The sequence below is a fragment of the Macaca thibetana genome, chromosome 16 (genome assembly GCF_024542745.1).
Source record: "Macaca thibetana thibetana isolate TM-01 chromosome 16, ASM2454274v1, whole genome shotgun sequence".
Lineage (NCBI taxonomy): Eukaryota > Metazoa > Chordata > Mammalia > Primates > Cercopithecidae > Macaca > Macaca thibetana.
In genome coordinates, this window is record NC_065593.1 from 33,105,064 (window position 1) to 33,132,637 (window position 27,574).

General features: G+C 39.3%; 1 protein-coding gene across 5 annotated transcripts in view; it reads right to left on the reverse strand.

Annotated features, from left to right (window-relative positions):
- Nucleotides 1–27,574, reverse strand: part of USP32 (ubiquitin specific peptidase 32) — a 255,531-nt gene that overhangs the window by 84,615 nt on the left and 143,342 nt on the right. For all 5 annotated transcript variants that reach the window (XM_050764564.1, XM_050764567.1, XM_050764565.1 and 2 more), the window contains exons 6-9: nt 10,968–11,099; nt 9,069–9,176; nt 5,249–5,364; nt 4,670–4,732 (exon numbers count right to left, since the gene is read on the reverse strand). In XM_050764564.1, the coding sequence (XP_050620521.1) occupies nt 4,670–4,732; nt 5,249–5,364; nt 9,069–9,176; nt 10,968–11,099 (419 nt within the window). The remainder of the gene's footprint in view (nt 1–4,669; nt 4,733–5,248; nt 5,365–9,068; nt 9,177–10,967; nt 11,100–27,574) is intronic.

Here is a 27,574-nt window from a genome sequence, read left to right on the forward strand (position 1 = left end):
GAATTGCGTGAACCCGGGAGGTAGAGATTCCAGTGAGCCGAGATCACCCCACTGCACTCCAGCCTGGGCAACAGAGCAAGACTCTGTCTCAAAAAAACAAAAATAAAAACAAAAACAAAAACAAAAGGACAAATGTAATTTGATATGTGCAATAAATTATTAATACATGGTATAAGAACCTTGCATATCTAGCAGAACAAAATATAAAATGCTTAAGATGGTAAAAAGTATTTTTAAGATGATAATCTGATTCTTTTATGTAGTTAAACTAGTAATCACAAATATTCAAGGAAGAATTTTCAGAGTGAGGGTATACTGACCTCAAAGATATGTTAATACTGTCCAAAAGGAAAGAAACATCATGAAAAGAAATAATAGATACCAGCATACAGAATCATCATGCATACAATGATGGTCAAAAGCCCATTTGCTATACTGACACCTGAGTAATAATTAACACACTGTAAAAACATATACAGCATTACGCTTAAAAACTAGAATTGTAAATGGATTTTATTTTCTCCCAATTTAGTGGATGTTTTACTGACTGCAGTTAGGACTACTGCTAAGCAAGGTATCGATAATATGAACTTTTCCTAAAGCAAATTCACTGACTATATGGCTTATTTTATCTATCTATCTATCTATCTATCTATCTATCTATCTATCTATCTATCTATCTATCTAACTGAGACAGAGTTTCACTCCTGTTGCCCAGGCTGGAGTGTAATGGTGTGATCTTGGCTCACTGCAACCTCCGCCTCCCAGGTTCAAGTGGATCTCCTGCCTCAGCCTCCTGAGTATCTGGGATTACAGGCACCCGACACTAAGCCCAGCTAAGTTTTGTATTTTTAGTAGAGACAGGGTTTCGCCATGTTGGCCAGGCTGGTGTCAAACTCCTGACCTCAGCTGATCTGCCCACCGTGGCCTCCCAAAGTCCTGGGATTACAGGCGTGAGCCACCATGCTCAACCTATATGACTTATTTGTAAATGTCCTCCATTTAAATGTGGCCCTGATTAGGCCGGGCGCGGTGGCTCATGCCTGCCCAGCACTTTGGGAGGCCGAGACGGGCGGATCATGAGGTCAGGAGATCAAGATCATCCTGGCTAACACGGTGAAACCCCGTCTCTACTAAAAATACAAAAAATACAAAAAAAAAAAAAAAAAAGAAAATGAGCCGGGTGCAGTGGCAGGAGCCTGTAGTCCCAGCTACTTGGGAGGCTGAAGCAGGGGAATGGTGTGAACCCAGGAGGAAGAGCTTGCAGTGAGCCGAGATCATACTACTACGCTCGAGCCTGGGCAACAGAGCGAGACTCTGTCTCAAAAATAAATAAATAAATAAAAATAAATGTGGCCTTGATTTTCAAAATAGTGTCAGCTGATCGCTTGCTCTGTTCTACTTAAATCTTTGGAGGTTTCTCCACAGTTTGGTATAAAGTTCAACTCCTGAGGTTTGTACCCAAGGCACTTCAAGATACGGCCCCAATCTAGGTCTATAGCCTTCAATATATGAATCCGTTATTCCAGCCACATCAGAATATTTGCAGTTCTAGGACTTTACAGGATGTCTTACTGTACAGTCCTATACCGTAATAATGTCTTCTTCTTCTTTTTTTTTTTTTTGAGAAGGAGTCTCGCCCTGTCGCCCAGGCTGGAGCGCAGTGGCCGGATCTCAGCTCGCTGCAAGCTCCGCCTCCCGGGTTTACGCCATTCTCCTGCCTCAGCCTCCCGAGTAGCTGGGACTACAGGCGCCTGCCACCTCGCCTGGCTAGTTTTTTGTATTTTTTAGTAGAGACGGGGTTTCACCATGTTAGCCAGGATGGTCTCGATCTCCTAACCTCGTGATCCACCCGTCTTGGCCTCCCAAAGTGCTGGGATTACAGGCTTGAGCCACCGCGCCCGGCAATGTCTTCTATTCTACCCCTAGTTGTTACCTCTTTTAGGAATCACCTTTCAACTTTTTACTTCTGTTAACCATAATTAACTAATTATTAAAGTGCTGCATCCCAGCAGAAATCTGAACTTTCAAAGTTCAATTTACATGGTTCTCTTTCTATCCTCCCACCATAATACCGGGTGCTAACCTTTTTTTTTGAGACAAGTTCCCATTCTGTTGCTCAGGCTGTAATACAGTGGTGTAATCATGGCTCACTGTAGCCTTGACCTCCCAGGCTCAAATGATTCTCTTGCCTCAGCCTCCCTTGTAGCTGGAACTATAGGCATGTGCTACTATGCCTGGCTAAGTTTTTGGGTTTTTTTTTTTTTTTTTTTTTTGGTAGAGATAGGGTCTCGTTATGTTACCCAGGCTGGCTGAGAGCTCCTGGACTCAAGTGATCCTCCCACCTCAGCCTTCCAAAGTGCTGGGATTATAGATGAGAGCCACCATGCCCAGCCTCGACTTCTAACATAGCCCTGATTACACTTGTCTATCTTTACCTCTATACTACAAACTATCAAAGGGTAACATCTAGATCTCTTGAGCCACTACAGAGTATCATTAAATAGTCAATAGATGAATTAGATAAGACAGAGAAGACTTGGTAGTCAGGAAAAGAATGAGTAATGTACAATCTAGTCACCAGCAAATATTGTTAATAGGCTTGGTTAAAAAATCCAAGTTCTATCCTAAACTACTACTATCTCATTATCATGGTTACATGGAATTGAAGCAGCTAAATGATCTTGTTTAATGTTCACAGCAGAGCAAGAAGTAGAAACCCCATCTTACCTAAAAGCTGACAGCAAAAATACCTACATACCTATGAAACACTTAGAAAAAAGGTGTTCAAACTTTTATCTCTACACAAGGAATTTTCTAACCGAAATTTTTCCTGGTTTTTGCTCTCATACACACCAAACAGAATTCGATACCTTAGTTTCTGGCAGATAGAGGAGAAAGAAGGGGACTGAATTGTCAAAGCTCTAGCCTGAAACTCATATCTATTATCTGTTTCTATTGAGAATCAGTTAATAGAGCCATTACAAGTTCTTCTGAAATTGTGATTGAAGAAAGAAAAAAAAAACTGATTGAAGAAAGAAAAAAAAAAACTGATGTTCTTTATTTATTCAAAACCTCTATTTAATAACACCATTGTGGTATAGATCCTACCAACTTGCTACTTGGTACGTACGTGTCAATGTTTCAGTAGAAAGACTCAAATTTATGCAAATGTGTCTCATACAGGTAATTTATTTTCAATTTCACAGGGACACATAGACATCATAGTAATGCAAGCTATAGGATAAATATATTATGTAAATCTATTATGTAAATCTATATATTAAATATATAGTAAATATATTTATATTTATATAGTAAACATATATATTAAATATATAGTAAATCTATTATGATAACATTAGTAATAAATGTTACCAAACTAAATAAGTCAAGGATTTTTTATTTATAAAGTACATGTTTATTTTTGCTATTACATGCTTATTCTGGCTGCCACTAAAGGACACAGGAGAGGTCCTTAGCACAACCATTTAAAAATTTTTTTAGGCCTGCACAGTGGCTCATGCCTTGTAATCCCAGCATTTTGGGAGGCTGAGGCAGGATTGCTTGAGCCTAGGAGTTTGCAACCAACCTGGGCAACATGGTGAGACCTGGTCTCTTAAAAAAAAAAAAAAAAATTAGCTGGGCATGTTGGTGCACACCTATAGTCTCAGCTATTCATAAGGCTGAGGTGGGAGGATTGCTTGAACCCAGGAGGTCAAGGCTGCAGTGAGCCAAGATCCCACCACTGAACTTCAGCCTGGGCAACAGAGCAAGATCCTGTGTCCAAAAAAAAAAAGAAGAAATTTTTTAAAAGAATAGATGTACTGGCCAGGCACAGTGGTTCATGCTTGTAATCCAAGCACTTTGGGAGGCCAAGGCCGGCAGATCACTGGAGGCCAGGGGTTCGAGACCGGCCTGGCCAACATAGCGAAACCCCATCTCTACTAAAAATACAAAAAAATTAGCCGACATGGTGGCACACGTCTGCAGTCCCAGCTACCTTGGAGGCTGAGGCAAGAAAATCACTTGAAGCCGCGAGGCAGAGGTGGCAGTGAGCTGAGATCCTGCCAATGCACTCCAGCCTGGGTGACAGAGCAAGACTCTGTCAAAGAAAAAAAAAAAAAAAGAGAGAGAGAGAAAGAATATATGTACTGCCAAATTAAGAGAAAAAAACATTTCCATAATTTCAGATATCCTTATGGTTGTTCCCAATTAATCTGCACACCCCTGAAATCACTATTCCAACTTCTATCACTATTTGTTAGTTTTGCTTCTGTGTTCTTCAACTTCATATAAATGGAATCATACAGTATATATTCTTTTTTGTTCGACTTCTTTTGCTCAATATAACGTTAGCCTTACCACAACTTAGTCAAATGGAAGAAATATAGATTATAGGCTATAGTTGTCAAGGGCTGTATCTACATAATTCTTATAAAATGCCTAGCACAGACTTATAATAAATGTTTGCACATACAGTTTCAGAGTTGCTTAAAGATGGAATGGCTCTCTTTGGAGATAACTTGGAGGTGTTTTACCCACAGGTCCAGATAAGTAGTTGGTAGGGAGGATGCAGAAGAGATTCAAGCATGTATATAAGCTATACATCCCAAACAGAGTACATGATATTTTTGGAAAAAGATACATTAGTTCTACCTAGACTCACCTTTGTGGTGTCATGTGCATTCAATATGCCTTCTACAATGTCAGAGAGATCCATATGTAATTCCTTTAAAACAACCCAAAGGAGTAATTAGAAAAAGAGTCAGTGGATATACTTTTGATTTTGTTATTCAATGGCTAAAGTTTACTGTATATAGAGCAAGATTTGTTTTGTTTTTCTTGTAGAGATGAGGTCTCATTGCATTGCCCAGGATTATCTCAAACTCCTGGGCTAAAGTGATCCTCCCACCCTGGCCTCCCAAATTGCTGAGACTACAGGAAAGAACTACTGCGCCCAGCCTTGCTCAAGTATTTTTATAATTACCGTAGATAGATTCTCATATATGCTTAAAACTTAAGATAACTTTCCTATGGTTTCATTCTTATTTTACATAGTTGAGTTTAAGATTTTCTAACCCAAACTCTCTTCCCAATTTTGCATCTTCAGCTGTAAATATTTTGAGTAGCATAATACAGTAACTAAAGGCAGTAAAAAATTATTTTATCCTTTTAAAGAAAATAATTCCCTGCAATTTCCTGTTGGAAGTTTATATGCAATAAGACATACACAATCAGAACTTACAGGAATATCATCAGTGCGGTTGTCCTTCCAGACTTCTAAAAGTGCAACCACCATGTCTCTCAGTTCAACCCTGGAGAGAACTCCATCACGGTCAACATCAAATACCTTGAAGCAAACTAATGAAAAGAAACTCTTGTGGAGGAAAATTATTTTTGTATTCTGAGGTATAACATATTTTACTAGAAGTTGCCCTTGTATAATTACTTAGGTTTTTAAAGCAAGTATATGTTTCCTGGAACAGTTCTTATCTGTAATAAACTATACTATGTCATTATACTCCTCAGAACTTGTAGGACTTCCTGCATATCATGAATCTATATCTCTAAATCATTATTCAGATATAAGACCCTACCCTTCAACCAAATCTAAAGCTAAATGCCATACAAACTGTAAAGAAAGGGTCAAGTTACTACACAATAAATATTACAATACCTTACAAGTTTTAAGGAAGTAATGCAAGCCCCTAGGTTAATTTCTAATATTCAAAATTGATCATTGCAGAGTTGTTTCTTGTTCCTTTTTTTTTTCTTTTTCTTTTTTGGAGACGGTATCTCCCTCTGTCACCCAGGCTAGACTGCAGTGGCATGATCTCAGCTCACTGCAACCTCTGCCTCCCAAGTAGCTGGGATTACAGGAGCGCACCACCACACCCAGGTGATTTTTTTTTTCTTTTCTTCTCTTTTTTTTGAGATGAAGTCTTGCTCTGTCACCCAGGCTGGAGTGCAGTGGAATGATCTTGGGTCACTGAAACCTCTGCCTCCCGGGTTCAAGCAGTTCTCCTGCTTCAGCCTCTGAGTAGCTGGGACTACAGGCACATGCCACCACACCTGGCTAATTTTTTGTATCTTTAATAGAGACAGGGTTTCACTGTGTTAGCCAGGATGGTCTCGATCTGACCTTGTGATTGGCCCGCCTCAGCCTCCCAAAGTGCTGGGATTATAGGCGTGAGCCACCACGCCTGGCCAATTTTTGTATTTTTATTTTTTACTTTTTATTTTTTTTGTTGTTGTTGAGACGGAGTCTCGCTCTGTCACCCAGGCTGGAGTACAGTGGCCGGATCTCAGCTCACTGCAAGCTCTGTCTCCCAGGTTTATGCCATTCTCCTGCCTCAGCCTCCCGAGTAGCTGGGACTACAGGCGCCCGCCACCTCGCCCAGCTAGTTTTTTTTTTTGTATTTTTAGTAGAGACGGGGTTTCACCGTGTTAGCCAGGATGGTCTCGATCTCCTGACCTCGTAATCCGCCCGTCTCGGCCTCCCAAAGTGCTGGGATTACAGGCTTGAGCCACCGCGCCCGGCCAATTTTTGTATTTTTAATAGAGACAAGGTTTCGCCCTGTTGGCCAGGCTGGTCTCAAACGCCTAACCTGAAGTGATCCACCCGCTTCAGCCTCCCAAAGTGCTAAGATTACAGGTGTGAGCCACGGTGCCAGGTCAGCAGAGTTGTTTCTTGTTTGCTTAAAATATCCTATTTATGGCTGGGCACGGTGGCTCATGCCTGCAATCCCAGTACTTTAGGAGGCCGAGGTGGGCAAATCATGAGGTCAGGAGTTTGAGACCAGCCTGGCCAACATGATGAAATCCTGTCTCTACTAAAAATACAAAAATTAGCTGGGCAGAGTGGTAGGCACCTGTAATCTCAGCTACTCGGGAGGTTAAGGCAGAATTGCTTGAACCCGGGAGCCGGAGGTTGCAGTGAGCCAAGATCGTGCCCCTGCATTCCAGCCGGAGCAACAGTGCGAGACTTCGTATTAAAAAAAAAAAAAAAAATCCTATTTATATCAAGAATCATAAGCTGATATAAAGACAGTCCACTTCCCTGTTACCTTTCCAGTATAATTAATGTACATTCAATCTTTCTTTGTAAAAAACAATTTTAAATCTTTTTTTTTTGAGATGGAGTCTCGCTCTGTAACCCAGGCTGGAGTGCAGTTCTCAGCTCACTGAAACCTCCGCCTCCCAGGTTCAAGCGATGCTTCTGCCTTAGCCTCCTGAGTAGCTGGGACTATAGGCACCAGCCACCATGCCCGGCTAACTTTTGTATTTTTGGTAGAGACAGGGTTTCACCATATTGGCCAGGCAGGTCTTGAACTCCTGACCTTGTGATCCGCTTGACTCGGCCTCCCAAAGTGCTGGGATTACAGGTGTGAGCCACTGCACCAGGCCTTTTTTTTTTTTTTTTTTTTTTTTTTTTTGAGACGGAGTCTCGCTCTGTCTCCCAGGCTGGAGTGCAATGGCACAATCTTGGCTCACTGCAACCTCCACCTCCCAGGTTCAAGCGAATCTCCTTTCTCAGCCTCCCAATTAGCTGGGATTACAAGTGCCTGCCACTGCACCCATCTAATTTTTATATTTTTAGTAGTGACTGGGTTTCTCCATGTTGGCCAGGCTGGTCTCAAACTCCTGACCTCAGGTGATCCACCTGCCTTGGCCTCCCAAAGTGCTGGGATTACAGGCGTGAGCAGCCATGCCTGGCCAACAATTTTAACTCTTTAATGAAATTCAAACACAACATGGTAAGAATTAGAACACCAGTGCTTTGCTATTTAACTCCAAATGAATCACTCTAGTTTAACTTCCATTAGTTCATCAGCAAAAAAAGAAATTAAAACAAAATTTTTTTAAGGCAACAATTAACTTCAATGGAAATGCACAGCGGGGCATGGAGGCTCATGTCTATAACCCCAACACTTTGGGAGGCTGAGGTGGGCGAATCATTTAAGGCCAGAGGTTCGAGACTAGCCTGGGCAACATAACAAGACGTTGTCTCTATTAAAAATAAAATAAAATAAAATAAAATTAGCCAGGCATGGTGGTAAATGCCTGTAGTCCCAGCTACCTGGGAGGCTGAGATGGGAGAATCCATTGCGCCCAGAAGTTCAAGGTTATAGTGAGCTACAATCACACCACTGCACTGGACTCCAGCTTGGGCAACGGAAAAAGACCCTGTCTCAACAACAACAACAAAAAAAATCAGAGATTTTAGCTTCCTCATCTAACAGTAAATTGTTAGATGTATAACATCTAACATCTATAACATTGTTAGATGTATAACAACAGGGAATAAAAAAAGATATTTGAATTTTTAGTTGAAAAATTATTTCATATACCTCCATAATAGAATTCTGGCTATTAAATCAATTGAGTGCATCATAGTACAACAGTACGAAATAAGATGAAAATATTGAACATCACACCCAAAATACACAACATTTGTGAAGATTTATTTTAGAAAGACGTGGAGATAATGACCCCAGTAAATATATTTTAGTTTCCAATTAAATGTAAATGCCTGCATTTTTTCAAATATGGTTAAGATTTAATAACACAATGTATTTATGCTTCCAAATTATGCTGCAACATTTTAGTTAGGTTAAAAAAGATCATTTTAGCATTTAATAAAATTAGTTTTGACCATAAATTTTATTTTGCCAATGAAATATTAATCCGTGCCAGTGACGGAAAATGACTTATGCCTCAACTTATGTAAGACACAAAATTCTACCAGAAAATATTTCCTAAATGTTTAAAATTTTCAATTACATCATAGCTGATCTGATTCATTTATCATGAATTGCAGATTCTTCAGGAAAATCAACCCCATTGTTAATAGCAAAGATCCCAATTATTCCATAGTAAAAAAGAAGAGATGATTGATTCCTTAGAGTGACCTCACTAAAACCCCAATATGAGATTAATATTTGCTAATCTGACAAAGTTATAAAAATTCAAGCCTTAATCCATAGATAATTTTACATTGATGAAAACTGATTTTCTCTCTATTACATAGTTTGCAATTTTTTGACAATGTTTAACACACTTACATTTTTGTCTTTCAGCCAGGGGTCCCCTGCAACAGGCTGATAACCCACAGGATATCTCCTTAAAATCTATGTGATTGTCACGATTTTCATCAAAAGCATTAAACAAACCTGTAAAATAGGAAGAGGCACCATAAATCACAGCCAAGCTTCCTAGTGTTAATAATGACATGTTTACAAAAGGAGGAATGACTCTTTCCCATAAACTGACTGAATTTGTTTTTTAAGTTTATTAGCAGTTCCTAATGTTTCAGGAAGTATCTCTTTCCTCTCGGTATAATTATAACTGAAACTTGTGATCATGGCAGAAAATACATTACAATTCTTTAGTGTTTGGTTATGTCCATCCATATTTATCTTACATCATTTTTAATAGCTAAAATGCCTATATATTTTTGAAGTCAATAAATAAAAATTAAAAACCAAAAAAAGGTCAGAAATTACAACAATTATCCTTACTTAGACTGAGAAGAAAAACAGAAAAAAGAAAGAAAAACTGAACTGCTTATTAAATGCTCAAAGATACACTACAGTATCATTAATAAGCTCCCATAAAGCTCTTTCATGAGGCAAAGGAAGATACATTATGCAACATGAGAGAAAGAAATTCTCTACTACAGAGTCTCTTTGTACTGTTTAATCTTTTATACATGAATATTTTAAATTTCACAAAGGGAATTTATAATCTAATCCTGTGGTTTCCAAACATTTTGTAAAAAAAAGAAATGAAATAATTTTGTTTTCAAATGAAATGATACATCAATCCCAATTCTAAAAAGGTAAAAACACAATGCACTGTTGTTGAAGTAGGTAGAAACCCAGAGCCCTATCTCCCCTGGCTCCCCTGACGAGTACTCCAAAGTACCCTAGAAATTTGAAGAATACAGATAGTATATTCCAAGAATCTAACGATGTGCCCTCAGTTTAGGGATTAGAAAACTAAAGCTCAGAGAAGACTACATGATTTGTCAAATATAAGTTTTAAAAGGTGAGAGCTGGAAGCAGAACCCAAGTATTCATACTCCAAATATGATTTTTATGATGTGCTCACAATTATTCTTTGTACTCTTTATTTTTAAAAAAGTAACAGCAGGCTGAGAGCGGTGGCTCACGCCTGTAATCCCAGCACTTTGGGAGGCTGAAGGTGGGTGGACCACCAGAGGTTGGGGGTTCAAGACCAGCCTGACCAATATGGAGAAACCCCATATCTACTAAAAATACAAAATTAGCCAGGCGTGGTGGCACATTCCTGTAATCCCAGCTACTCAGGAGGCTGATAGGAGCATCGCTTGAACCCAGGAGGCAGAGGTTGCAGTGAGCCGAGATCGCGTCATTGCACTCCAGCCTGGGCAACAAGAGCGAAACTCTGCCTCAAAAAAAAAAAAAGAAAAAAAAGTAACAGCACTAAGTTTGGAGCTAGAGAGCACCTCAGAGATGGTCTAGTCTAATTGTTTCTTAAATGTTTTTTGGAGGGGAGAATACAGCAGTGGAATCTTCTTATGCAAAAGAAAAAAGGTAGAGGCACCCTACTGGAGGAAGAGACAAGGTCATATGTGGAAACATGGAGCTCTGCCCATTCAGTGGCCACCACATGACTCCAGGCACTAGCTACTAATGCACCTCACTGGAACACAGTATCACAGCCACTGACTTGGTCAAACACATTTTATACATGAGTATCCTCAGGTGCAGAGAGCTAAACTGATTTATGCAAGGTTATAACAGGTAGAAGATCAAGCTCAAGACTATAATACTAATTCCCATTCATTTTTCCCCACTCCATTAAACCTGCAAACATATAAGAAGATGGTTTCTTAGAGTTAAAATGTATTGGTTTCAAATATGAGATGGGCCCAGGTATGTTTACCAGTGAACATATGTAGAAAATGGAATGATTCCTACCTTCACTTAGAGATGGACGAATAGGTGGTGAAACCAATGGGCCAAATGTCTCTAAATCAAATCGTCCAGTCCGGGACTGAGCCTTCAATAACCAATAGCGTTTCTCAAGATCAATGATGTCTGATTCCTCCACTAAGGGTCAAATCAAAAAAGATTATAAAACCTCAGAATTCTCTTCTCGGGAGTTCAGTTCATCCTGATAATATATCTTCCACACATATATTTTAGTTTCACAATTCAATTGCTAAAAAATAATCACGACCAAAACCAAAACTCAAATTTATTATATCCAAAATGGTAAGAAAATTAAACCAAAACGAGACTTTAAAACAGAAAAAAGAAATCTACAATTCCCCATTTAAGTAGGCTGTTTAAATCCAACATTTAAAATAATATACAACTAAGCTATTTCTTTTGGGTTTCCCACACCACTTTTACCTGTACTGATTTTTTTTTTTTTAAGAGACAGGGTTTTGCTCTGTCACTCCAAAGCTGGAGTGCAGTGACACGATCATAGTTCCCTGCAGCCTCAAACTTCTGGGCTCAAGATATCCTCCCACCTTAACCTCCAAAGTAGTTAGGACTACATGTGCACACCACCACATCCAGATAATTTTTAAAAAACTTTTTGTAGAGATGAGGTATCTCTATGTCGGTCAGGCTGGTCCCAAACTACTGGCCTCAAGCAGTCCTCTCACCTCTGCTTCCCAAAGTGTTGGGATTATAGGTGTGAACCACTGTGCTCAGCCATTTTTGTTTATTTTCAATCTCTATCTTGGATTTAAAGTTTCTATGTACAGCTTCTCTCCTGGCTAGACTGTAAACATCATAATGGCAGGATCTATGTCTGATTCATCCTATCAATACAATTAATGACTTACACATTCAATACTTACTGAATAAATGAAAAAAGTCAGTTAAGTGACAGAGGAGATGGAGTAGGAGTCCCTGTGTGATAGTAATAGCAAAGCCACGAAAGCATGAACATCTTTTTCTCCTTACTCCTCAGAATATACATCAAAAATCACAAATAGGCTCTAAACCATTTTATCTGTGATTGTTTTTCCTCCAAGGAACTAAAGTAAAATTTAGAAAGCATACATAGTACATTTATTCTCAACTAAACATAGGAACCAAAGTGATACTATTAAAATATAAATCTAGAAATTTCAAATTCTTTCTATAATGGAGTAACTAGCACCAGACTTGACCTCCTACCACAAATGACTAGAAAACTGTATAAAATATATAAAACTGTTTCTAGAAATTTGAGAACAAGCAGTATGGAACTGTGATCCTCGAGAGAAAGGAAACAAATAAGGTGAGCCTTTTCATTGCCCTGGATTTTCTCCCCACAGTCACTTTCCAGACCTAAACAAGGGATGAGTACTATAAGCAAAGAGATTTCACTGAGTTAAGAAGATAGGCTGGAGGTGAGGTAACTGAAATTTGCATAACAGAGTACTGGAGAGGAAAGAGTTATGCCAAGAAAGGGCTCCAGAAATCTGCACATGTGTCTTACTGAGTTTTGGCAGAAAGTAAGCTGTGTATACATGAAGTGAAACACATTGAGGCTGGGCTAGGTATAAATGCTGGGAAATTTGTTTTGTTTTGTTTTGTGGTGTTGCTGTTTGAAACAGAATCTTGCTGTCGCCCAGGCTGGAGTGCAGTGGTGTGATCTTGGCTCACTGCAACCTCCGCCACCGGCCTGGGTTCAAGAGATTCTCATGTTTCAGCTTCCCAAGTAGCTGGGATAACAGGCATGTGCCAGCACACCTGGCTAATTTTTGTATTTTTAGTAGAGATGGAATTTCGCCGTATCGCCCAGGCTGATCTCAAACTCCTGGCCTCAACTGATCTGTCCGCCTCGGCCTCCCAAAGTGCGGGGATTACTGCACCCAGCCCAAATGCTAGGAAAGTGTAAGCTAAAAAAAGTCCTAGCGCTCATACAGGGATGGGAGATGTCTGATTGTGACCGGCTGAAGTGGAAACACTGTGTTGGACATTGGGAGCATTTGTGAACTCCAGAGGGTCTCTACTTAATAAGCAGGGAAAAACTAACTCTAGAGTAAAGGCTACTCTAAACTTGTCCCAACAAAGCTTACAAACAACCCTGGAAAATATGGAGCTGATCCACAAGTAACTTAACTACCTATCAAAATAAAACACAAGTTCCTTTTTTAAAGAGAGACAACAATCCAGATGCTCAGCTATGTAACATCCACAATGTCTATCATCCAAAGAAAATATGAAAGTAGTAGAAAAATGTGACTGCAAATCTGGATTAAAAATTAGCCAATAGAGGGCTGGACGCGGTGGCTCACGCCTATAACCCTAGCACTTTGGGAGGCCGAAGCGGGTGGATCACTTGAGGTCAGGAGTTCGAGACCAGCCTGGCCAATATGGTAAAACCCCGTCTCTACTAAAAATACAAAAATTAGCTGGGTGTGGCGGCAGGTGCCTGTTGTCCTAGCTACTCCGGAGGCTGAGGCAGGACAATCACTTTAACCTGGGAGATGGAGGCTGCAGTGAGCCGAGATTGCCCCACTGCACTCCAGCCTGAGGCAACAGAGCGAGACTCAGTCTCAAAAAAAAATTAGTCAATAGAAAAAGACCTAGAAATAACAGATGATGTAATTAACAGGCAAAGCTTTAAAACATTTATTATAAGTATCTCAGGAATTAAAGAAAAACATGCATATACTGAGGAAAGAAATGGCAACTATAAAAAAGTATCAACTGGAACTCCTAAAGATGAAGAATACAATATTTGGAATTTAAAAAAATTCACTAGAGGACTTAACAGTAGATTATAAACTAGACAGGAAAGATTAGTGAACTTGAAGGATAGGCAATATGATAGCATAAAGAGAAAAAAGGCTAAAAATGTATTAGAATCTTAGAGACCTATAAGATAGTATCAAACATACATACAATTGGGATCCCAGAAAGGGATAGGCAGAAAATATCTGAAAAAATAATGGCTGAAAACTTTCTAAAATTCATAAAAACTATATTCCCACAGATCCAGAAGTTCAATGAACCTTGTGTTAGAAAACTCAAAACCCTAACAAGGCAAGTCATAATCAAACTGGTGATAAAGAAAAAATCTTAAAAGAGAGTAAGATGGAGAAAAACACATTACAAACAAAAGAACCAAGATAATAGTTTATCTCCAGAAAAAAAGCCAGAAAGCAACAGGGAAGTGCTGAAAAAGAAAACAAAGTTGTCAACCTCCAATTCTGTATCACGTGAAAATATTCTTCAAAAATAAATTCAAAGTACAGATTTTTTATTGACAAACAAAGCAGAAATAGCAGAACCACACCAAAAGGACTATTAAAGGGCATTCTTCAGACAGCAGGAAGGCCAGTTAAGTATCTATGTAAACAGAATAAGGCTAAAAATGTGACTTCTCTACCTCAAAACCTTTCAATACATCCCCATGATACCTGCATGGCTTACTCCCACAACTCCTTCAGATCTTTACTCGAATGTGACATTCTCAGACCAAAACTGCACCACCTTCAAAGACACTCCTCTGTCCCTCTTCTCTGCTCTACTTTACTCCATAATACTTATTAACTCTAATAAAAAGTTTATTAATTTGTTTTGTTTATTGAGTCTCCCCTAACTAGAACATAAGCTTGAGGGCAGAGTTTCTGGTATGTTTTGTTCCCTGTGTCTAACACCAGAATAATATCAGGCACATTTTGAGCACTCAATAAATAAGTTTAATGAATAAATGAGAAGTATTGGCCGGACGCAGTGGCTCACGTCTGTAATCCTAGCACTTTGGGAGGCCAGGGCAGGCAGATCACCTGAGGTCAGGAGTTCAAGACCAGCCTGGGCAACATGGTGAAACCCTGTCTGTATTAAAAATACAAAAATTAGCCGGGCATGGTGGTGCGTGCCTGTAATCCCAGCTAGTCAGGAGGCTGAGGCAGGTCAGCCAGGAGAATCGCTTGAACCTGGGAGGCAGAGGTTGCAGTGAGCTGAGACTGCACCACTGCACTCCAGCCTGGACAATGGAGCAAGACTCTTATCTCAAAAAAAAAAAAAAAAAAAAAGAATTGTTTGTTGAGCTGTTTCATACATACACACACACACATACCCCCACACCCCTCTTTAGGATAATGCTAACTGTGATAAAAGATAACAATTAGAGCCGGGCTCAGTGGCTCACGCCTGTAATCCCAGCACTTTGGGAGACCGAGGCGGGAGGATCACGAGGTCAGGAGATTGAGACCATCCTGGCTAACACGGTGAAACTCCGTCTCTACTAAAAATACAAAAAAATTAGCCGGGCGTGGTGGTGGGCACCTGTAGTCCCAGCTACTTGGGAGGCTGAGGCAGGAGAATGGCGTGAACCCGGGAGGCAGAGCTTGCAGTGAGCCGAGATCGCACCACTGCACTCCAGCCTGGGCAACAGAGCGAGACTCCGTCTCAAAAAAAAAAAAAAAAAAAAAAAAAAAAAGAGATCACAATTAGTACCAGACATGACCTTGGCATCTGGTAACTTTCATTTATTCATTATTTTTCCTGTTAGGTCAGTTTAGCAAGGTAACTCTTAAGTTACCTGGAAAGATAAGAACAAAGTTCCCGAAAAAATTTTTTTTTCCAAGATGGAATCTCACTCTGTTGCCCAGACTGGAGTGCAGTGGTGTGATCTCAGCTCACTGTAATGTTTGCCTCCTAGATTCAAGTGATTCTCCTGCCTCAGCCTCCTGAGTAGCTGGTATTACAGGCACCCGCCACCACACCTGGCTAATTTTTTACATTTTTAGTAGAGACCTTGTCTCTATTTTAAAAAAAAAAAAAGTATGGAGCAATAAAGATAAAATTTTCACAGAGGAATACACACTGTGTCATATAGTATTGCTTTTTAAACTAAATAACTAATTCACTAGATTGTAATCTCCTGATGGGTCAATGTTTGCAAAGGTCCAATTACTTTGGAATGGGATCTAATTTTTAAAATATATAAAGGCTGGGTGTGGTGGCTCACACCTATAATCCCAGAACTTTGGGAGGTGGAGATAGGAGGATTGCTTAAGTCCAGGGGTTTAGGACCAGCTTGGGCAACATAGTGAGACCCCATTTCAACTTTTTTGTAACAAAATAAAAGATATGAAACTCATACTGAAGAATGCTGCTTTAGTTTTTTAATGCTGAAGTATCTACTTCAAATATTCAGATAACTGAATTTATTTAAAAGGAGAGAGTATTTTAAAATTTTAGCAGTAGGGAGAACAACAAAGTAATGTGATATATAAATTGAGATTCCTAAATAAGACGTCTGTCTATTCCATTTATGATGCTTAAAAAGAAAAGAAAAGAAAAAGCGTTTCGTTCCTCCAGAGAAACATTAGCTTTTTCAAGTCCTAAACTCTTCCAAGTAGTAGATCAGCATATAAAAAAATCTAACCCTGAAACAAAAGGAGGAAGACAGCAGTCTTGATGTTATTTCTGTACTTCTCAGTATTGAGAATATAATAGGTGTTCAATAAGTAATTCTGATTAATTGGTGTTTACATAATACAGTAAATTGGAACACAGAAAAATCGTATTAACTGTGATTCTTTTTTTTACTTTGAAAACTATGTTTATCAATCTCTTCAAAAAACACAATTTATTTGCTGAAGCAGGAATCTGGAAAGACAAGTAGAACATATTTACAAGAAAAAAATGATCAGACTGGTCATGATCAGCAATGAAAACCATCCTTTAGTGCTGACTTTTAAGTGTATGTGATCTGTTCATTTTCTGGATATAGACTGCACAATCCTCAATCAAACATTTGTCAAAAGCAAGCTAAAGTAGATTTTATATATATAATATCATTACCAAACATTTTACATGAATTGGCAGCTAAATTGCTAGGAAGAGGGAGTTTACTAACCTTATTTTCACTTGAAGAAGTTTGAAGCAGTAATTTCGGTAGTTACTCTTTCTATTTGCAATGCATAAGTCACTATTAAAACTTATACTCTACTGGCTAAATAAGAATGAATTTATCACCCACCTATAGGTATAATTTTTTCTGGGTCACAACAGCAGTATACCATATTCCCAACATTCTAAGTAGTTCTTGGTCTGCACTTTGGGCCATCCTAATCAGGTCTCACCTCACCAAAGGCTCCAGCTGCAGACAACAACTCTTTAATGCCAGAAGTGAATCCTCATCAAAAAGGCCAGGCACAATATCCAAGTATTTTCATACAGTAACACATTTCTTTAACATTTATGAAAAACAACCTCTTCTCAGGAGCAATGACCTTCTGAGATCTACTTAAAATGGCTGTAAGCCTTACATCACTAACAGATAAGAGGATAATGAAGGAGAGGCACACAGATTTACAAGGCAGTTCATGGTCTAAGAATCACCAAAGCACTTTTTTCCCTATTGACAGAAGGCTTTAACATTGTAAACTAAAATGTGGTAAGGGACCATAATAATATACATATTGTTAGCTGAAATAAATGCTAAAACAGACAGGGGCAATACAAATTTCTTGAGTTAACTCTGAAAAGAGAAATAATCAAAATGAATTATAAAGTCCCATCACCAAAAATACAATTTTAACTACTTCAGAATCCAGATTCTACCATTCAAAGAAATCACTGTTAGCAAGCTGAATACATTATGATATATTTTGGGGAAATGTCAAAAACTTTCTTAATTTATTGGAAAACATATTTACAAGACAGAATAGATACATGTTTTCTTCCAAATATTGCTGAATTCTACAAAAGAAAATGACTATTAAGGAAAATAACTTAATAATAGTTTTTTTTTTTTTTTTTTTGAGACGGAGTCTCGCTGTGTCGCCCAGGCTGGAGTGCAGTGGCGCGATCTCGGCTCACTGCAAGCTCCGCCTCCCGGGTTCACGCCATTCTCCTGCCTCAGCCTCCGAGTAGCTGGGACTACAGGCGCCCGCCACCACGCCCAGCTAGTTTTTTGTATTTTTAGTAGAGACGGGGTTTCACCATTAGCCAGGATGGTCTCGATCTCCCGACCTCGTGATCCACCCACCTCGGCCTCCCAAAGTGCTGGGATTACAGGCTTGAGCCACCGCGCCCGGCCAGTTTCTTTTTTTTTAAGAGATAGGGTCTCACTCTGTCACCCAGGAATGATCATGGCTCAATGTGGCCTCAACCTCCTGAGCTGAAGTGATCCTCCCACCTCGGCCTCCAGAGTAGCTGGGAATATAAGCATGTGCTACCACATCCAGCTGATTTTTAAATTTTTTGTAGAGACGGGAACTTGCTGTTTCCCAGGCTGGCCTTGAACTACTGGGCTCAAGTGAGCCTCCCACCACAGCCTTCCAAAGTGCTGGGAGTACAGGCATGAGCTGCTGCACCCGGACAATAAATAAAAATTTTAAAAGCCACATCATATTCTGGAAACATTTAGTAAAAACATATTATATGCCTGACATTGTACTAAAAACTACAGATATGACTGTGAACAAGACAACTATGTTTAGATTCTAGAAGTGAAAACTGATCATTTTCTTCTAGTGTGGAAAGTACAATGAAAAAATAGAGAGTTTTCTGGGAGCACATATGTGGGTAGGCCCTGGAGGTCTTGATGTTTAAGGAGGTACATGAAGGGAATCTAAAAGTTAACTACGGAAAGAAAAGGAGTGTGGCAGAAGAAGGAAATTATAAGCAGAGGTAAAACAGGATGTGTAAAAGTCTGAAGGTAAAACAGATAGTAATAGGACAGAAAGACAAAAAAGCAGTTAAGTTTTAATTCAAGCACAAGAAACAGGATCACCTACAGAAAGGTTTATACCATGGACCCAAGATAAAAGGCAAAAGACAGAAAGAATTTTAGTTTCCAATGACAAAAAAAAAAAAAAAGTGTTAAAGATAACAGCTGAACGTGGAATAGTAGGCATTTCAGTCGCAACGCAAACATTTCAAAGAGAAGACAACGTGGAGCTGCTAGACTGCTTGGAGAGGACTACTCATGTACTACAGTATAGGGGATGGCATAGACAGATTTAAAACAGTGAAAGGCTGATTAAAACTAATCAATTACAACTAATTACATTTTAACTTTATAGTCTGTCTCTCCAAACTCCAACACTGTATTAAACAACTATGGACAAAATGGAAAAAGAAAGGGTATTACAAGAAAAAACAAAAATGACTAGGGTTTGATCATTCAAAGTAGAATCAGGGGAGCAGAGGGAAGAACTATACTAACTTATTTCAAACTTTTAATTACATAGAATGTTTATGCTCCCTATACAGGCTTTCTGACTCAACATCATCATCGTCGAGATGTTCAGCATCATCACAAACATCGTATCTGTCCTCCTGTACCTTCAGTACAAACGGCTTTAAAGATTAACTTGTCATTAATCTTGTTGACTGGACACAGTGGCTCACACCTGTAATCCCAGCACTTTGGGAGTCTGTGGCAGGGGAGAATTGAGACCAGCCTGGGTAACATGTTGAGATCCGATCTCTACAAAGAATTTTTAGAAATTAGCCGAGTGCAGTGAATGCACCTGTGGCCCCAGCTACTCAGGAAGCTGAGGCAGGAGGATCCCTTGAGCCTGCGAGGTCGAGGCTGCACTGAGCCATAGCTGTGCCAATGAACTCCTGCCTGCAGAGTAAGACTCTGTCTCAAAATAAATAAACTTATCTATATTTCACAAGTAATTTTACAAATAAAATCTAAAGTATTTAAATAGCCAGGCATGCTGGCTCACACCTATAATCCTAGCACTTTGGGAGGCTGAGGCAGGTAGATCACTTGAGCCCAGGAGTTTGAGGCCAGCCTGGGCAACATGGTAAAACCCCTTCTCTACAAAAAATACAAAACTTAGCCAGGCCTGGTGGCATGCGCCTGCAGTCCCAGCAAGTTGGGAGGCTGAGGTGGGGGGATCGCTTACGCCTGGGAGGCGGAGGTTGCAATGAGCCTAGATAGGGCCACTGCACTCCAGCCTGGGCGACAGAGCCAGAACCTGTCTCAAATAATAATAATAACAATAATAATAATAATAAAGTATTTAAACTGCAAATTATGGTACAAAAATACAATGGTCTTGATTTAAAAATTAGTTAAGATGTATTAAACCATAAACACTTGAACTTTGGGCTAAAGTTCTGATTCCACTTCTTAATTTAAATAATAGATAAGGTAACAATAGTTTGAAATTTGCACTTCAGAAAAATGTAATTGCCATGACAAAATTAAAAATCTTGGATAAACTGAGTAAGTTATTATTATTATTATAATTATTTGAGACGGAGTTTCACTCTTGTCACCTAGGCTGGAGTGCAATGGCACAGTCTCGGCTCACTGCAACCTCCGCCTCCTGGGTTCAAGCAATTCTCCTGTCTCAGCCTCCTGAGTACCGGGATTACAGATGTCTGCCACCACACCCAGCTAACTTTTATATTTTTAGTAGAGATGGGGTTTAACCATGATGCCCAGGCTGGTCTTGAACTCCTGACCTCAGGTGATCCGCCCGCCTCAGCCTCCCAAAGTGGTGGGATTACTGGCGTGGGGCACCACGCCTGGCCAAATCCAGTAAGTTAATTATTCTAAGTCTATACTGAATACAAATAGCTCTACAGTTTCCTTTCTGATTCACATCAAAGAGAACAAAATATGATTAAACATGGCAGTGTGTTCAACTTACTGTGACTTCAAATTTTACTTTGGAATTGTGTATGAAAAAGTAATTAAAGGCATCTGCATGCCAACATGTTATTCAGAAGTTAAAAATTATCATTCCTTTTTGTTTCCTAGATACCTTGGCTCATTACACAAATTTAAATGGAGTCGCTGATGCTTTAAAATAAATGTCTACTTATAAATCAGTTAATAACATTCCCTATTTTTAACACAAGTTTCCACATTCCTAACACATTATTAGAACAGTTCAATGTACCAAATATTATTTGAGTAGAAGAGCCTGCAAAGCATCAATAGTGAATTGTTTAGCCAGAATCAGAGTGAGAATTTATAGGTAATATAAATCATAGTCATCACATTGTAAACCTAACCATGTCAGAATTTCTCTAAGAAGTTTAGCAGTAATTCTGACTTTGTGATAATGCTTTTCATGGTAAGACCCACTAAGAGAGTAGCCGCTTGCCAGAAGCCAGCAGCAATTCAGTTGTCTGTTGAATAAATTTGTTGTTGGTTCTTTGTTTTTATAAATTATACAATAAAAGTAAACGAACTGGTAAGAAACACTTTCTTTCCACAAATCTGGGCAAGTTAATTTTTATACTGATCTACAGCCCTCTATTTGAAAATTTGCTTGATCCCAAAACAATTATTCTCTGAAGACAGAGGGATAAGGACCACTGATATTCACAAAGCCAAGTGTTCACAAATATAAGAGGATGCATATGCATTATAAAACACATGCTCTGGCCGGGTGCGGTGGCTCACGCCTGTAATCCCAGCACTTTGGGAGGCCGAGGCAGGGGTATCAAGAGGTCAGGAGTTCAAGACCCGCCTGGCGGAGATGGTGAAATCCCATCTCTACTAAAAATACAAAAAATTAGCCAGGCATGGTGGCAGGCACCTGTAATCCCAGCTACTCGGGAGGCTGAGGCAGAAGAATCACTTGAACTTGGAGGGCGGAGGTTGCAGTGAGCTGAGATCGCGCCACCACACTCCAGCCTGGGCAACAGAGTGAGACTCCGTCTCAAAAAAACAAAAACAAAAACAAAAAAACCAAAAACATACATGCTCTATACCAGGCACAGGGCTGAGTCCTTTTATTAATAATAATAAAAGGTATTACCTAATTTACTCCTTAAAACAGCCTTATAAGGTATATTGTATCATTAGCCCTGCTTTACAAAGGAGAAAAAAGAAGTTCGAAGAGGTGAAATCTATCTCCCTCAGCAACAGTAAGTGGCAGGGGTAGTCTGTGTGACACAGAGGTTGCAGAACTACTAAATATTTTATCAGTGTTTCTCAAAATGCAGTTCGTGGTCCATCTACGTCAAAATCACCCTGGATGTTTGTAAAGTACAGAGTCCTAGGGCCCACTAAATGAAAACATTTGCTGACATAGCCAGTAACCTGCACTTTTAATAATTTCTCCAAATAATTCCAATGTTCAATATAGCTGGTAACTACCAATATACCATAGTATATTATGGCTGACTTGTTTTTAATTTGGGGGTATTTCTCTTGCAAGAAATAAGGATAGGACAAAACTCAACTAAGATGCCAGCAAATAAGAATGTTATAAATAACTGAGAAGACAGCATATTTCTTCAGGCTTTTACCATACGCTACTGATTTATTTCAATGGCTACCACGCAAATCAATGGGCACATTGTAAGAGCAGTTAAAATCACTACATGTATTTAAAGCAAACTGACTCTTCACATGCCTAAACTGAATGCTAATCAATGTTCCATATCTACCATCATTTAGCTAACCAAAAGTTTTGGAAGACCTTAGAACTTTGCAACTTTCGACAGTTCTTTAAATGTGTAAGTATCATAATTCATTTCCCCCTAAAAACATAGTATACCTTTTTTTTTTTGAGACAGGGTCTCACTCTGTTGCCAGCCTGGAGTACAGTGGCAAAATCTCGGCTCACTGCAACCTCTGCCACCCCCTGGGTTCAAACTATTCTCCTGCCTCAGCCTCCCGAGTAGCTGGGGCTATAAGCACATGCCATCACACCCAGCTAATTTTTGTACTTTCAGTACAAATGGGGTTTCTCCATGTTGGCCAGGATAGTCTCATTCTCTTGACCTCATGATCCACCCGTCTCGGCCTCCCAAAGTGCTGAGATTACAGGCGTGAGCCACCGCACTCAGCCAAATATAGTCAACTTTTATGAGAACATCCCCATGCTTATGAAGTTGTTAAACCTTATTTAAACATGATGATTTATCTTGGTCCTTCTCCCCTTGGTACGGCTTTAGCCTTACAGTCCTAAGAGGACACATACCTTCTGCTCACTCTGGAGGCAATAAAATGTTTAAATCAAGACTTAGAATGTACACTTCAAGAGGCTGAAAAATTTTCAATCCAGTTCAATCCAACAAAATGCATTTAGTCAACTAAACTAAGAAAAACTCAGAGGAATAGGACCTGAGTCATATTCTCAAGGGACTTGCAACTTGGGGTAAACAAAGCCATTTCCAACAGACTTAGAGATAGGGCAAGAAGCAAATTAATTGTTTTAATTGAAATATAAAGTGTTGCAGAAATGCAAATAGTAAAATAAACTAACTCAAATTAAAGAGAAATGGACAAGCATGAAAGAACAGGCAGCATCTATCTGAATTGGGCTTTGATGACAAAGAATCATCTCAATTGTCAAGGGTTGAAAGATGAGGTACATTCTTAAACGAAGGAAGATAAGGAGTGATGTATATAGGGTAGCTATAATATAAAGTTCATGGTGTGGTCACGGTATATTGACCAGTGCTCTGTAGTTGAGGCAGAGAACACATGTGAGGAGAAATGAGCATGGGAAATTAAGTCAAGGATAGGAAACTAAGAGACTCTGAAGCCATGTTAAGGAATTTAAGCAAACGTTTCTGAGCAGAGAAGTGAAGTAATTAAAAGAAAGGCAATGTCAATTTAATGTGAATTAAAAATACATTAAAAAAAATTGTCCTTCATACTTTCATATCATTGAGAGGCAGTAAAACAAGAAAGATAAGAAATTTGTAATGATGGCACCAAGAAAGAAACATGCAAGAAATATGTCTGAGTTAAGATGGACAGAATCTAATATGAAGCTTGACAAGGAAAAGTCAAAGTGAGTCAAGTTAGACACTGGAATTAAAAATATTATCAACCAGGATATAAAACACAGAAGGAAGAACATGTTTGCCTTTTTTTTTTTTTTTTTTTAATACCTTTAGGTGGATTGAGGCAGAGGAAGATGAATTTGGCTTTAGATATGAGATTTAGGTGCTAGAAAATATAACCAGGAGGCATTTATTAAAATGAATCTGCAGTTTCAGAAATACCTCAAAAGCAGAAAAGTTCATCTAGGTATCACCTGCAAAGATAGGAAGGATAGGTGAGGCATGGAAATGGCTGTGATGAAGCAAAGCATGTACATCATTCGAGAACAAAATAGAGTGAAGGGCTGATCTGCTCAAAATAACTTTTATTTTAAAAGTAGGTGGTAAAAGGGGAACAGTAAAACTCGTAAGAAATAATAAGAATATCAGGAAACTACAATGTTTCAAAAGTCAAAGGAGAAGAGAGTTTGAAGAAAACTGGTCAACAGTGTTAAAATGCTGCAGAGATGTTAGGGGGTACATGAAACTAAAAAGAAAATAATCATTAGGAATTAGAAGGTCATTATTGTAGGTGAAACAATGAATGTACAGGAATACTTGTTTCAAATAATTCAAGATTTTGTTTCATTTATTTGAGACGGAGTCTCACCCTGTCACCCAGGCTAGAGTGCAGTGGCATGATCTTGGCTCACTGCAACCTCTGCCTCCCAGGTTCAAGTGACTCTCCTGCCTCTGCTTCCCGAGTAGCTGGGACTACAGGCGCCTGCCACCTGTAGTCTAATTTTTGTATATATATTTTTTAGTAGAGACGGGGTTTCACCATATTTGCCAGGCTGGTCTCGAACTCCTGACCCTGTGATCCACCCGCCTCGGTTTCCCAAACTGTTGGGATTACAGGCGTGAGCCACCACGCCCAGCCTAATTCAAGATTTCTTAGGCCGGGCGCGGTGGCTCAAGCCTGTAATCCCAGCACTTTGGGAGGCCGAGACGGGCAGATCACAAGGTCAGGAGATCGAGACCATCCTGGCTAACATGGTGAAACCCCGTCTCTACTAAAAATACAAAAAAAAAAACTAGCCGGGCGAGGTGGCGGGCGCCTGTAGTCCCAGCTACTCGGGAGGCTGAGGCAGGAGAATGGCGTAAACCCGGGAGGCGGAGCTTGCAGTGAGCTGAGATCCGGCCACTGCACTCCAGCCAGGGCGACAGAGCGAGACTCCGTCTCAAAAAAAAAAAAAAAAAAAAAAAGATTTCTTAACAAAAGTATTTTTAACTTTTAGATACTATTAAAAATCCAAAAACTTCCCAATTAATAAAAAGGTAAATAGAAAATATTATTTTCAAATAAAATGTAGCCATTTTTAACATATTGAAAATTATTTGACTGATTAAATAAATTTGTTTTCTCTACTAATACAGTGCTTTCAAAAACAGACAATATGCAGCTTCCGCATTCAAAGTAATTTTTTAATCAACTGACAAAGACTAGCTCCCTGACCAAATTTTTTAGGTTCCTCTAAGCTCACTTCTACTAAGTTTCATTCTTGGTCCCCTTCCTGTCATTGGTTTATGCTAGACCAGTTTTAGATAAGAATCCAGCAATAGTCATTCCCCTCAACTGGGGCCATTTTAGCAAGAATCGCCTACCTTTGATGTCTCCTCTTTGTAATTTTTCCATCCACTGACCACCTCACCTTAATTCTTGGCTATAAATCCCTACTTGTTGTTGTTATATTGGGAGTTGAGCTTATCTCTCTCTCTTACTGCAATACCCTTAATTGCAGTAGTCTTGAATAATGTCTTCCTTACTGTTTTAACAAATATCAGAATAATTTTTTCTTTAACACAACAAGGCATTTAAGGAAAGCAGTCACACTCTTGTCAATATTAACAGAAAAATAATTTACCATACAATCACAAATAAAAGTGAAAGTTCAACAGAATATTCATATGACTGACAACTTAAATACTAAGGTAAGTTAGAGTTTACACAGTGAGTATAAAAAGGTTCCCTCAATATTTTAAGCAAAATAATTTTTTTAAAGGCTTTCCTACTTAAAGACAAGGGCACTGAAAAGTAGTAGAATGAAGCTTATTGCCTATTCATGCCAGAACTTACCAGTCAGAACTTTTAATAATAACAGAATGAAAATGGGAGAAAGTAGTTGATATGTAATCAGTAGTCAAGTTATATGTCATATAAAGCAATGGATACAAATAGCGCTTGACACCCAAATTCCTCTATTCAGTCAACAAATACTTATTTAGGCTTGGCCCAAGGGAGGAAAGATAGAATAATAATGCAGACCCCCTATGCCAGAAAGGAGCCTATGAGTTAGGAGACATGACATGTACAAATAAGCAGAATGCTATAAATAGTTATAATACAAAGATGAATGGGATAAATTAATTGAAGAAAGGTACAAGTAAGGTGTTATCAGAGTTAGAGAAATGAGAGATAATTTCTGATAAGAAGGCAAGAAAAGGTTTCATGAAAAAAAAAGAGAGTATGTGATTTAAGTCTTCATGCATGATTGTTAGGATTTAACAGGCAGAAGAAAAAGAGAAGGCATTTTAGTGATAGAAAGAAGCATAAGGAAAAGTAGCCCAGGCACAATGGCTCACACCTGTAATCCCAGCACTTTGGGAGGCTGAGGCAGGTGGATCACCTGAGGTCAGGAGTTCAAGACCAGCCTGGCCAACATAGTGAAGCCCCGTCTCTAATAAAAATACAAAAATTAGCCAGACATGGTAGTGCATGCCTGTAATCACAGCTACCTGGGAGGCCAAGGCAGGAGAATCACTTGAATCCAGGAGGTGGAGGCTACAGTGAACTGAGATCACACCACTGCACTCCAGCCCAGGCAAAAGAGAGAGACTGTGTGTCAAAAAAAAAAAAAAAAAAAAAAAAAACGGAAAAGCAGAGTGTATTAACAGTTTTCTGTATCCAATGGAAAGAAGAACAGTAGAAATTAACACTTAGGCCTGTGTAGTGAATCGAATACTGTCTCCCAAACATTCATGACTATCCGGAACCTCAGAGTACGGCCTTATTTGGAAACAGGGTCTTTGCGGATGTAATGAATTAAGGACCTTGAGGTAAAATTATCCTGGATTTATCATGGACCCTGAATCCAAGAGGAAAGGACACAGAAACACATAGAGAAGGCCAGGAGAAGACAGAGACAAAGAATGGGAGATGCTGCCACAAACCAAGGAATGCTTGGGGTCACCAAAAAATTGAAGAGGCAAGGAATAATTCTTTTCTAGGGACTGAGGCAGAGCAGGAAGCACCTTTTGAGGGGCCGAGGGGCCTAGGGGTCCCTGCATGCATGGAAATAAAGGATATTCCTGAGTTCCTTCAAGTGAAACTCTAGGCATCTATCTAGCGAGCCCTGAGAAATAAGTAACTTGTTACGCCAGAAAGTAATAGTAGCCTAAAAGAAGATGTTTGATTTCCCTATAGCAACTAAAGATAACATCTTAATATGTGCCCGAGTTGTCATTCAGAAGAACAGACCCTCTCCCTCACCAAGAACCCACACTGAGCTGATCAGACCTTAGACCACAGGGGAACTAAAGATTCAATGCTTACTATCCTTCTTTGTTCTAAATTTCTTCCCAGGCTGGGTGTGGTGGCTCATGCCTGTAATCCTAGCACTTTGGGAGGCTGAGGCGGGTGGATCACTTGAGGTCAGGAGTTTGAAACTAGCCTGGCCAACATGGTGAAACCCCTTCTCTGCTAAAAATACAAAAAATTTAGCTGGGCGAAGCGGTGGACACCTATAATCCCAGCTACTCAGGAGGCTGAGGCAGAAGAATCACTTGAACCTGGGAAGTGGAGG